This window comes from Meleagris gallopavo, chromosome 6, assembly GCF_905368555.1.
Source record: "Meleagris gallopavo chromosome 6, MGAL_WU_HG_1.1, whole genome shotgun sequence".
In the NCBI taxonomy this organism is placed as follows: domain Eukaryota; kingdom Metazoa; phylum Chordata; class Aves; order Galliformes; family Phasianidae; genus Meleagris; species Meleagris gallopavo.
Genome location: NC_139409.1, coordinates 20,518,395 through 20,530,502, shown reverse-complemented (window position 1 = coordinate 20,530,502; position 12,108 = coordinate 20,518,395). Strand labels below are relative to the sequence as shown.

General features: G+C 35.0%; 1 protein-coding gene across 2 annotated transcripts in view; it reads left to right on the top strand.

Annotated features, from left to right (window-relative positions):
* Nucleotides 1–5,818, top strand: part of LOC100303709 (ATP-dependent translocase ABCB1) — a 46,780-nt gene extending 40,962 nt beyond the window's left edge. For both annotated transcript variants that reach the window (XM_085227363.1, XM_010712600.3), the window contains 7 exons: nucleotides 66–166; nucleotides 984–1,124; nucleotides 1,692–1,848; nucleotides 2,315–2,512; nucleotides 3,017–3,223; nucleotides 4,015–4,161; nucleotides 4,763–5,818. In XM_085227363.1, coding sequence (XP_085083489.1) covers nucleotides 66–166; nucleotides 984–1,124; nucleotides 1,692–1,848; nucleotides 2,315–2,512; nucleotides 3,017–3,223; nucleotides 4,015–4,161; nucleotides 4,763–4,969 — 1,158 coding nt within the window. In that variant the 3' untranslated portion in view covers nucleotides 4,970–5,818. The remainder of the gene's footprint in view (nucleotides 1–65; nucleotides 167–983; nucleotides 1,125–1,691; nucleotides 1,849–2,314; nucleotides 2,513–3,016; nucleotides 3,224–4,014; nucleotides 4,162–4,762) is intronic.
* The last annotated feature ends 6,290 nt before the right edge of the window (nucleotides 5,819–12,108 follow it).

Sequence of the window (12,108 nt, the reverse complement as noted above, 5' to 3'; positions counted from 1 at the left end):
AAGTTATGGTAAGGAAATGCAACATGAACTTTACTTCCAACTGAAACATTTTATTTCTATTGCAGATTGCAACAGAAGCTGTAGAAAATATTCGAACTGTTGCTAGTTTGACACGGGAAAAAAGGTTTGAGCTCATGTATGGAGAGCATTTGCATGTACCATACAGGTATGTTAAAAATAACTGAAGAACTAAAAGTAAAATCTGTAGTTGAAGTACAGAATAAAATACACATTTTTACTTGTGCTAGCAACTTTTTGTTAGCGTGTTGTATTTAATTAATGAAACTAATGAAAAGATCAAAAGAGCACATTTGTGAGTTTGGCTCCTGTTCTTTGTGCCAAAAGGAAACATACAATTATGACTCATGAATGGTGTCAATATAATTAAAATATTTTTATTTCTTTTTATAAATTCTATCTCCTGATAAAATACATACTAGAATTTTTCTCTCTGCCTTACTTTTAGTTATACCTTTAGTTTTATTATCCAAAATCTAATTTCTGCATCGGAACACCAGGCTTAATCGTATTTGAGAGAAGAATTTTGATTGCTTACATTGAAAAGAAGCAGATTCCCAAGTGTGTAATATTGTAAAATCTATTATTTGGTTAATTGAAATTTAGAGACTACAAGCTAAAAATTCTGCTCTTTTTTTCTTCTTATGTGATGCAATAGTACATTGACTAAACTGTAAAGTGTTTTAAAACTCAAACTATGATATTGTAAGACAATAAATAGACATAGTAGCTAAAATATCATCTTTTTCTGCATCCGTATTCCCAGCCATACTTGGAAATAAAATTATGGAAACAAAACAATCTTGGGCACAGACTAATAGGAGATGAAGGTTTACACCGCTTAAGCATGAGTTATGCACTTGCATTCCTAGCAGCAGCATCTGAAGTCAATTAATTGCTGGCGTTTTTTTGGATTCTTTAGTATGATAGCACACTTTCATGAAAACATGCATTCTTTCTTACAGAAATTCTGTGAAGAAGGCACATATATTTGGATTTTGTTTTTCCCTTTCACAAGCAATGATGTTTTTTACCTATGCTGGCTGTTTCCGCTTTGGAGCCTATCTTGTGGTTAACGGACACATGGAGTACAAAAGTGTGTTCTTGTAAGTATTTTTGCAATCGTTTTTCAAGACCTTTGTTTACTGCACAGAGATATTATGAATCCATGCTATGAGAATATATGCAGATTTTATTTATTCTTTACTTAAAGATAATGAAAACATACTACAGAAGATATTGCCACCTTGTTACAGGCTTGATTACTTCTTTTCTTTTATAGTTTAAAAATAAATCACTAGCTACGAGGAGTCACTGAACCATAGAGGGGAAATCACAGAAATAGTAGAATTGTATCAATTTTGCTGTTCATTGACCACTTTTCTCCTCACCTCACTTGAAATTTAATAGCTAACCAGTATTAATAATTAAATAAATTTATGTTAATAAGTAATGAAGACATTGAATTTTGAAACAAGGTTCACTTCTCTCATTTCATTAGAAGAGAACAAAAACAAATTTCCGGAACTAAATCAGTAATTAAAGCAATAATACGTGGTTACTACTTTATTCTTTTTTAAATGTAGTTTCCTTTTTTCTTTAAGTAAAAGTTGACGCAGCCCCATTTCCTTTCTCCATTCTCTGTTGATTTTTGTTTCTGATTTCTTTTGTAGAGTGTTTTCAGCTGTTGTATTTGGTGCTATGGCATTAGGACAAACCAGCTCTTTTGCACCAGACTATGCCAAAGCCAAGATATCAGCAGCCCACTTGTTTGTGCTGTTTGATAGAGTACCTTCAATAGACAGTTACTGCGAGGATGGAGAGAAACCTGTAAGTAAGCAATGTATAAAAGTCAATATTATTTCTTGGCAATATGAGCAGTATTCTTCTTACTCCAAGCTGATTTCTCCTCTCCTTCTGATTACCTTATCAGAACTTACTTACCTCCTTATCTTGATATATTCTTGATATTTTATCCAAACAGAACATGGAGCAAGTTTTTTATTGTGAGCCCAGTTATTGCCCACACTGTGTCAGAGCTTATTTGTTTTGAAAATCTGGTCTTACATTAGAATTTGTGTGGAATTCAACTGGCAAAATTACAAGCATATTCAAATGATTTCAGTGCTACACTTTGGTTTTATATCTTCACAAAGATTCAAACCACAGAGTTAAAGCCATCATTGCAGAAAGTGCAAAACTCTACTAATTTCAGTGGACAAAAAATTCTATTTGAAATACTTGTCATCTGTAAAACTGTCTTAAAGATGTAACAGTGATACTATTACAATTATAGGTAACGTTTGGGGGAAACACAAGGATCAAAGATGTGAAATTTAACTATCCAAACCGACCAGAGGTCAAAATCCTCCAAGGCTTGAATCTAAAAGTAGAAAAAGGACAAACATTGGCCCTTGTTGGTAGCAGTGGATGTGGAAAGAGCACTGTTGTTCAGCTGCTTGAGAGATTTTATGATCCACTCAGTGGAGAAATTGTAAGTATTTTTATGAGATTATACCAATTTTTTAAGTGAAGATATGTTCATTTTACTTCATGTGATGTGATAAAGCGTAAGAGATGATTAAAAACTTTTAAAAGCATTTTATTATGGATAAGAATTGGATTTTCTGTGTTTGATGTATAAATGCAGTGAAGTGTTATAAGGAAAGTCCTGATTACTCACTTTATATTGAATTAATGCAACATAATCTGTGTGGCAAAAATATGCTTGATCCACAGCATGATGGCAGTGGGAGGACTGCTTTCAATTCAGAGCAAATTATGTAAGGTTTTAAAACATTATGATAAAAAACACTTAAAAGGTTGCTTAATAAGGGTTGCTTAGTAAGTATATATGCTACTGTATGATGTAGCAATGCTTTCAATAATTTGGATTTAAAATTTGTCTAGCTCCGACTATATCATTTTTGTAAATTTGCAGTAAGTCACAAATACGCATATATTCATGTGTTTTAAATTTAAAATGTTTAACTTTCAGGAGTTTGATGACAAAGATGCAAAAACACTGAATATCCAGTGGCTGAGATCTCACATCGGTATCGTCTCACAAGAACCAATCCTGTTCGACTTCACCATCGCTGAAAACATCGCATATGGGGACAACACCCGGGAGGTGTCCCATGAGGAAATCATTAGTGCAGCAAAAGCAGCCAATATTCATTCCTTCATTGACTCTCTGCCAGAAGTAAGTTATATTTTTTTCTCTCCTGTTCAGAACTGCATGCAACCTATGGTGCTGTTGGAAGTTGATTTCACGTCATCTAGCTGCTTTTTGTGTTGACAGAAAAAATACAACTATGTAGAGTGTCAATTTTTTACAGATCACTTTTAGTTTCTAATGACTCTTATCAAGATATGCTGTTTCCTAACCTGTATAAAGAAATGTCACGATATATACTGATGTCTCATAAACTTTAATGCTTTTTGCAACAAAATATATATTACATTGCAGACTACTGCGATCAACATATTAATTTGTCCAGAGGTCTGATTGATCTTCCCTAACTGAGATACCTAAATTAACAGAACTGCCCAAATCCATACTATACATATAGAAAAATAGCATATAAATATCTACGTCTATTAACAGCATATAATTTGGCCTGAAACATATTAGGCGTTGTTTTTTTTCTTTAGGATGAATAAATGTTGTTTAGATTAACTGATTGGTTAGGAGGATTGCTTGGTGTTTAAGGTCAGGGGTTTATCCCCAGTCATAGACTTTCACTGATCTACAATAGCTCTCAATCTCTGGATTAAGAACAGTGTTTCTTTTCAACAATAAGGGGTGGTTGCTTTAAGAAGCCTTGGATTAAAAAATCCATAGATCTGTGGTGGATAGCACTTCTGGTCATCTTTTTTAAGAAATATATTGGCATGGTGTAAACAGTTTATAGATCACTGGTGCCAGGGCCAATAAGCTTAAATTCAGGATGGATTTGCATTCATGTACTGAAATTAATGTATTCTTTTTAGAAATACAATACTCGTGTAGGAGACAAGGGAGCACAACTTTCTGGTGGTCAGAAACAACGTATTGCTATTGCTCGAGCTCTTGTACGTAAGCCCCAGATTCTGCTGCTGGATGAAGCTACGTCTGCCTTAGACACAGAAAGCGAAAAGGTAACTTGGTTGTGAGCCTGCAACGGAATCTAAACACATTTGTTTGTATTCATATTATTGATTTTTGTCCCCATAGATGAAAGCCTAAAGCTGGAAACATGGTGTTTTGTGCAAATTATGTATTTGTACTAGTCAAAGACAAATATTAAGGTCCTCCTTTGCCCCCCAAACACCATTCTCTTTGTACCTATGACTGAAGCAACAGCGAAGAAGGCTTTTCTCTGCCTGGAATTTTTCTGGTTTCAATTAGAAACTGTTTGCCAAAATTCAGTTAGGAGGAACAAACTTCAGAAATTGAATTGTTTGAAGAAATCGTCCATTACAACAGTCTTCACTCCTTGCCAACACAGGCTAAATTTAATTCAAGAAGCTAAAGTCATAGCTATTCCCTTTCTCTCACTACTATATTACAGTTTATTCCAGACAGCAGTTGAAGTAATACAACTTCCTGAATAGTTGTCCCATCAGTGCCTCCTAGGCCATAGAATTGTCACTTTACTCTTTGCTGCACTACACATAGCTCAACAGGTGTCCCCAGACTACACCACAGGGGGAAAGGGTAGCTGATTCTAATTTGCCTTTTGGTTTGTTCATTGCACAGGTTGTCCAGGAAGCACTGGATAAAGCCAGAGAAGGCCGCACCTGCATCGTGATAGCTCACCGCCTGTCCACCATCCAGAATGCTGACAAGATTGCTGTGATCCAGAACGGCAAGGTCACAGAGCAAGGGACTCATCAGCAGCTCCTGGCTGAAAAAGGCTTCTACTATTCACTGGTCAATGTTCAAAGTGGGTCTTGCAACATGTAAATTAAAGGCAGTACTTCTCTCCAAAGTGTCACTCTAATTATTTCAATACTACATAATATTACTGGTCAGTCTTGATATTTTTTTTCTCCAAAACTAAAGACTTTTTATAAATCCTATGAAAACAAGAAATAACAATGTACCAGTTTCTCACTACTAGTTTTCATTATTCAAACTACTTTACTGCGTGCCCAAAGTAGAAGCCTATTACACCTATAAAAGTAGAAGCTTGCTAAGCCAAATTTAATTCATGTTAGCTGGCTTTGAACTCTAGCAAAATCACGCTATTCAGGCACATCTGGTAAACAATATGTAAACATGATTGTATGCATTAAAACCAGTGTTGGTATTGCTAGGAACAAGCCTTAAGCCTTATCTTAACAGTGACTTATGCTGACTGTGTAGGGACCCAGTTATGGCCTATTAGGCTTGTTATCAACTTATGAGAACTTGCAGGCCAACTGGACCTTGATCCCAGATATCTCTTGTGGAGTTTTAGCCTGGGATTACTGCAAATATGGTCTTGGAAATATGGGTACAGGTTGAAAACTAAGGCCCCAGAACTATTAAGAAGTATCTCACTCATGGTTCACTTACTCATTGTGGAAGAAATGTGACTGTAAATGCTGGGAAAGACTGCTTTAAATATATTACAGAAAGGAAGCAGCAGATAACAAATTATAATTACACAGCATCAGCTCTGTGGTTTTGTATATCAATTGCTAATTTATTATGTGAATTTTAAGAGTTAACTGCTTTGAATATCTTATAATAGCAATTAAGATTTTACCATTAGCAATGTGTATTGTTAATGAATATCTCTGAATTAAAGTTCTATTTTAAAGTTTAAAACTGGCCTGTTCAATAAGTGTTCTATACTTCTGTCAGCAATTTCTAATCCCCTAAGATTTATATGTATAACCTGCCTATCTACATGCAGTTACTCTTACACACACACATATGAATGTGCTGACGGATAAGTTGGTCATTTGTATTAATAATGCTCTCCAGTATACTGATTAATGTGATCTTTCTTCAATCTCTAATCTCTTTTCTTCTGTGCCTGTTTGACTGAACAACAGTTTGAGTACCAAACTCGTTTGTTTCCTGCAACCTGAAAAAATAACTCCTTGTCCATGAGAAAGGCCATTAATCTGCATAATATAAACACATCATAAATTTGCAAGAAGGGTACTGATATTTCTTAACAGTACACTTTGAGGATTCAAGTGGTAACATATTTAGATTGCTGTTTTTTAGACTAAATTTTGAATTTAAATATTTTATTTTTAAAAGTAGGCTTTGTATTTTTGTAATGATAGGATTTCTGATGTTTGGATTAGTGTTTACAGAATCAGATTGCAGAGGCAGGCACCTCTGGATGTTACTTTGCCTAACAGCCCCTTGCTCAAGCAGGGTTACCCTGAACAAGTTGCCCAGCATCATGTCCAATGGTTTCTGGAGACCTCCAAGGAGGAAACTCCACAGCCTTTTTTGGCAGTCTGTGCCAGTGCTTCAGAATCTGCATGGCACAGAAGTACTGTCTGGGGTTTGGGGGAAACCTTCTGAGTTCCAGTTTTGCCCACTGTCTCTTTTCCTGACACTGGGAACTACTGGAAAGAGCCTGGCCCCATCTTCTTTGCACCTTCTATTCAGATATTCATACACATTGGTAGGATACCAACTGAAACAATCAAAGACACTTGATGATATACATTCATTGTCTTCTTATGGAGTAAGATGCCCTTCTTCCATGTCTTGTGCTGAATATTTACATATGTACACAAATTACCCTTCTGGAAGAAGATACTTGGAATTCTTATGTCAGATTTCTGCCTCTTACTCCATTATGTTTGGAACAAGCTCTCAGAGGGTTTTAAGCATTGATATCTCCTCAGCAATCCTAATGACTTTCAAAGCATATGCTGTTGACTGTGGGAAAAACAAGAAAGAAACATTTAAGTTCACCAGTCTGATGGGTCTCCTGATGATGGGCCTCCTGCTAATCCTCCAAGGAGCACTTTTTCAAAAGAAAAAGGTGTCTTAGGTACACAAGTTTTTTCCAACTGCAAATTCTTGTCAGTATGTTGAATACTAACATCCTACTGCCCAACACTGACCAGCATACCTGCCCCAACAATGGCAATTTGCTGTTCTTCATGCAATAAATACCTTACTAACAAGCCCTTCTCTCATTTCTGAGATAAAGAAAGAACACCAATAATATCCAGTGTTCTCTCCTCATAAAACTCTGAAGGAGCATCATTCACCAGTTCCAAAGATCATGGACTGTCTCAACTTCAAACAATGACTGTAAAACAGTTATGGATCCTTGTGTACCTAACAGTTATGGATCTCTGCCACTCTCTTCATCAGATATTTCTTCCCTAGCTATCCCATGTTGGGATCAATGATCCTGATGTTGACTCCCAGTCAATCTAGCTTTAATGGAAACTATTCCCTTTCCTTAAAAGTAAATCCTTTTAACATGCTCATCTCTTTCTTGCTACTATACTTGTCTAACAGAACATTTATATCTGCAAAATTCCATAGATCTTGAAAGATTTGTTAATGAGTATTCCTTGTGATTATTCAAAGTACAAATAGACATATAGCCAATCTTTTCCTCAAGACCTGTAGTCTACATTTATAAAACATCCTCCTATTCCTCTCCCTGAAAATGCAATCTAACGTGCAGATTTTGTCACTGAAAGGAAGACAACTTTCAGTAGGGGAAAAACATGCCACACTGCCCATGAATATTGCTGACTCTAGTAGTTCTTGTACAGAAAAATCCACATCAAAATGTACAAAAAGATGGTCTAAATAACTGCTATTGGCAAGTGGCCAGGCTTTTTTTTTTTTTTACACAGTCTAGAATTATTTAATTCCTGTTTAATTCCTCATTCATTAGATATTTCTAATGCAAGATGGTTTCTTTTATTGTAGTTATTCTAATGCAGCAAACCAAAATCAGAAAGTGAGAAATAGAATGAGCATCCACTTCAAATAATTTGCAATGAATTGCATGGACTGTAGAGATATCAACAGCAGAGAACAGTAAGAAAAAGATCACACAAGTACAACTGTTTATAAGTCCCTATACTGTAGAGTGAGCATACTTCCTTTTGTCTTCGCATGCTCATTCCTATGTTTGTTTCATTCCATCTGTGAGCTGGACACTGTTAGCTAAGGAGGTAGAGCTCTAATACTACTGCTGGGATAGGACTGCAAACAACTAAAAGTAAATGCTTATGCCTGATCTTATTTCTCTAAGCAAGCTTCCCTTCTGCATGTTTAACAAAGGTCTGATCAATGAAGCCCGGGGCTTCATTCCATTCTAGAATCACTGTCACTAGCAAGTCAGATTAGCAATAAACTAAAATCTTTTCTCTTCATAGAAGGATATGAGGTTGATTACCATGACTACCTACGTTGTCAATGCCATAGCTTAGAGAAAATGAGTCATATGTTGAATGACTAGGGCATTAAAATAGGTTTCTTACATCCTGGACTACATTATATTTCATTAAAAAAATCTGTTAACCTTGATTGTAGCTTTGTATTCTCCAAAGATAGAGACATTTCTTACAAAAATGCTAGAAAATGTGTGGGGTGCTTTAAAATGCCCAAATATTTAAGGTAATTGATATTTTAGGTAACTTAAAAGCAAAGACTCTCTGTCCACATACAAGGTGCATCTAATCTGTTTCTTCATAGATTCACTTCATGCGTTCATAGGTAGAAATTATATTATCATTCATTTGCTTAATAATGGAGACAAATATGTTAACAAATCTTTGAATACAGCAAAGGGTTGTTTTAAGTTCATGGTTCTTGCCTCAAACAAAAGGAAAGTTTTATTTCCATGTGACTAAATTGGTTCTCCGATAAACTACTAATGAAAACAGGACAACTGAACAACAAGATTAATGTGTGATCTATGAATAAAGAAAACTAAGTACAGAATATATAAGATGATAAAATGAAGCAATGCTGAGGGAGAAGGAATAGAGATCTGTCTGACAGAGTTTCTTCTTGTTCTCTCCTACTTTTCAAATGCCCATAATTAAGTCAGTTTTGTTAACAGCAAATATTTAAAAGATCAACTCAAGGCAGAACTGAGAGGTGTGAGAAGACTAACAGGTCAGCTTTATCTGCTCTCTCTTTACTGCTAGTGGCTAGTTTGGTCAAAAACAACATGATTTTTTCTCTTGACTTTCTCCAATATGATCTTTTTCTCACCTTTGCTTGTACATATATGACATCTTTTACAACATCTGTTTTGTATTTGTTGTACCCTATGTCATTCCTTGACATTCATATACTTCATAGTGATGTAAGATATGTAAGAACACATCATTTTCATACTGTTCAAAAAAAACAAACAAAATTTTGGGCACTTACCAAGGCACTGATAGAAGAACGCACAATGGAACTTTGACAAGTTTCTCCAACCACAAACTCAGAGGTTCTGTTGGGTAGACCTACAGATCATTTATCTCTATGTGCATGTCTATTCTTCAGTGTAAAAGAAGAGTAAATAAAGATGAAAGTTACTAACATATTTACCAAATTATAAACAACTCAGACTTTACTCTCCATGTAATTTCTATTTGAGGATTGTAGTTCAGGATTCTAGTATTTTAAGGTTTATCTTTGTAAAGGTCGATTCAATAAAGCATACAACAATTTAGTTTTGCAGATGTTTATAATTTCATTTCTTGAGTTTCCTCAGCAGTTTGATAAATTATCAGAAACTTAATTGCTCACTTGGTTTTCATTTGAAGACTTTTATTATTTTTCTTTTGAAGATGTAATTATACCTTCTCTCATTCTTATTTATGAGAATTGTTAGGAAAAATGCATGTGCTTTCCATCCAAGAATCTCTCATCAATAAGGAATTTCTAAAAGATAATTGAAATTTTCTCTAGAATTCCTTATGAAAAAAGGAAAGAAGGAAAGGAGGAATTTCTGTGTCTGAACTTTCACACTAGCCTCCTTTGTGTTCATGAAGGAAGGTGTTTTCCCAACTGTGATCAAAACTATTAAACATTTTTTCTCTCTGTAGCTGTGTCTTTAATTTGCCACATGATGGCCCCATTTACTCAGACACAACTATTTTAAAATGCACCTTCTTTTAGATTTTTCTTTCTGAAGTCGGAGTTCATAAGATCTGGGATAGTGTTAAACTGAGACTAAAGACATTAAATGCTCTTCCTAGCTTGTACTATGTTAAGCATTCCTACTGAAGGTGAGCAATGAGAACAGAGGAAGTTTATCTTAGCATTTAAAGGTGATTAAAATGTGTTTGTGTGTAAAATGGTTAGATGTAAGCTGCTGATCCACAGTTGGGTACTGCTGGGGCAGCCATCAATATTTTGCCATTTCCTTTATGATATCGGGCAAGTCTTTCAGGCAAGACTAACAATGGCCTGCAAGATATTGTGCTTCAAGTGATGACACAGTAGGCACATAAATCGGCTTACAGCATATGAATACCTTCAAGTATCAAGCCTCAGCCTATTTCTGTCATAGTTTCTTCACTCAAAAGTTGACTGAGAAGTATCAAATAAACAAAATGCGAATCTTGTCCCCTTCAGTATTTTTAGCTTTAGTAATGTAATTTCAGATATAGAATTTAGGTACCATTTTCCTGAATGAATTATTTCTTTAAAAAGCTTTATATTCAACACTGCTCTAATCCTACATTGACTTTCAGACAGCCTATTGTCTTTAGAGAACAGCTATAAAAAATGTATAGATTATTAATAAAATAATATTAAAGCATGAAGTTACATTAAAGCATAACTTTTCCCTTCCAAAATAATAGCATTACAGGCATTTTAACATGAGAAAATACTTCTTTATTGTGAGGGCAGTTAAGCACTAGAACAGATCTCTCAGAAAGGGTGTGGTCCCTCCCTTTAGATATTCAAAACCAGACTACACATGGCATTAAAAAACCTCCCAACCTGTGCCATTCTCAGACTGCAGGAAAAGTTAGAGTGAACCATCCAACCAATTAATAGATCCATTGCCTATGGTAGCTTCCAGGATATCAAAACAAATCAATTCATCGCAAGAGGAAAACAGTTACAAGAATAATGCCAGTAAGTTATTTTCTCAGCTTTTCCCAAAAATATCCTTAACCTTAAATACAACAAAAGGAGTTAGAAATACTTTACCACCTCTCAGATCAAAGTATCATCAACAGATTGTGTTTAAGCTTTGTGCTTCATTTAAGATGAAGTTAATTGATCCACTTTTAGTTATTACTCCACTTGTCATAACAATATAATAAATAACATACAAATATATTGCTTAACTGTGCTCTAATATATATGATATATATAATATATAATTATTTCATATGTAATAAAATAATAGTGTTTATTTGTCCCAAAGATTGTTCAGTTTTCTTCATTTGGTAGGACTAACAGCTTTAGTTCAAAGCAATAAATCTGTGCTGATTCTCCACAGAAAAAAAAACAATAGAAATGTGAAATCACTCGTGTCACTCGTGAAGTGGTATAAATTAGATATTTAGGCAAAGAAGGCCTTTTCTGTTTAATTTATTTTACCCTTACACAACTCAGTTCAAAAAAACAGAGACTAATCTATAATTTTCTACTTTATCGGTTTGGTTTGAATCAGTGGTATGGTTGTGAGTGCATTCTTTGGTCATCTCCATTTATTGTGTATTAGTTCCACTCTGAAACCTTGTGCCATATGTGAAATTGGTTCCTATCAAAGGAAAAAAAGAGATTCCATATATGAATTGCCCTGCCTTTTAATGGAGATACTGGGTTTCAGATCAGTGCTACAGCAGGGTCTACCAGATCTGCCAGTAACAATATCTTAAGCAGAATTCCCTTATAATGCTGGAGAGGTTACTGCACTGTGTGCAGGGCTTGGTGTTAAATTCCCCTTACCATTTGCTGTTCACAGCTAGTCCTCGCCTGATGCCATGCTACTCTTCATTCCTTCAAATGTCTTCTCATTTGAAGTCCTTTTCTTTACCTGTCCATCTTCTATTGCCTTTTCCCTTTGTCTCAACCACTGATTGCTTTGTTTTATTATTATTTGTTTTACTTATTTGTTATTTGGAGTGCATTTTCCCTTCCACTTCTCAAAAAAT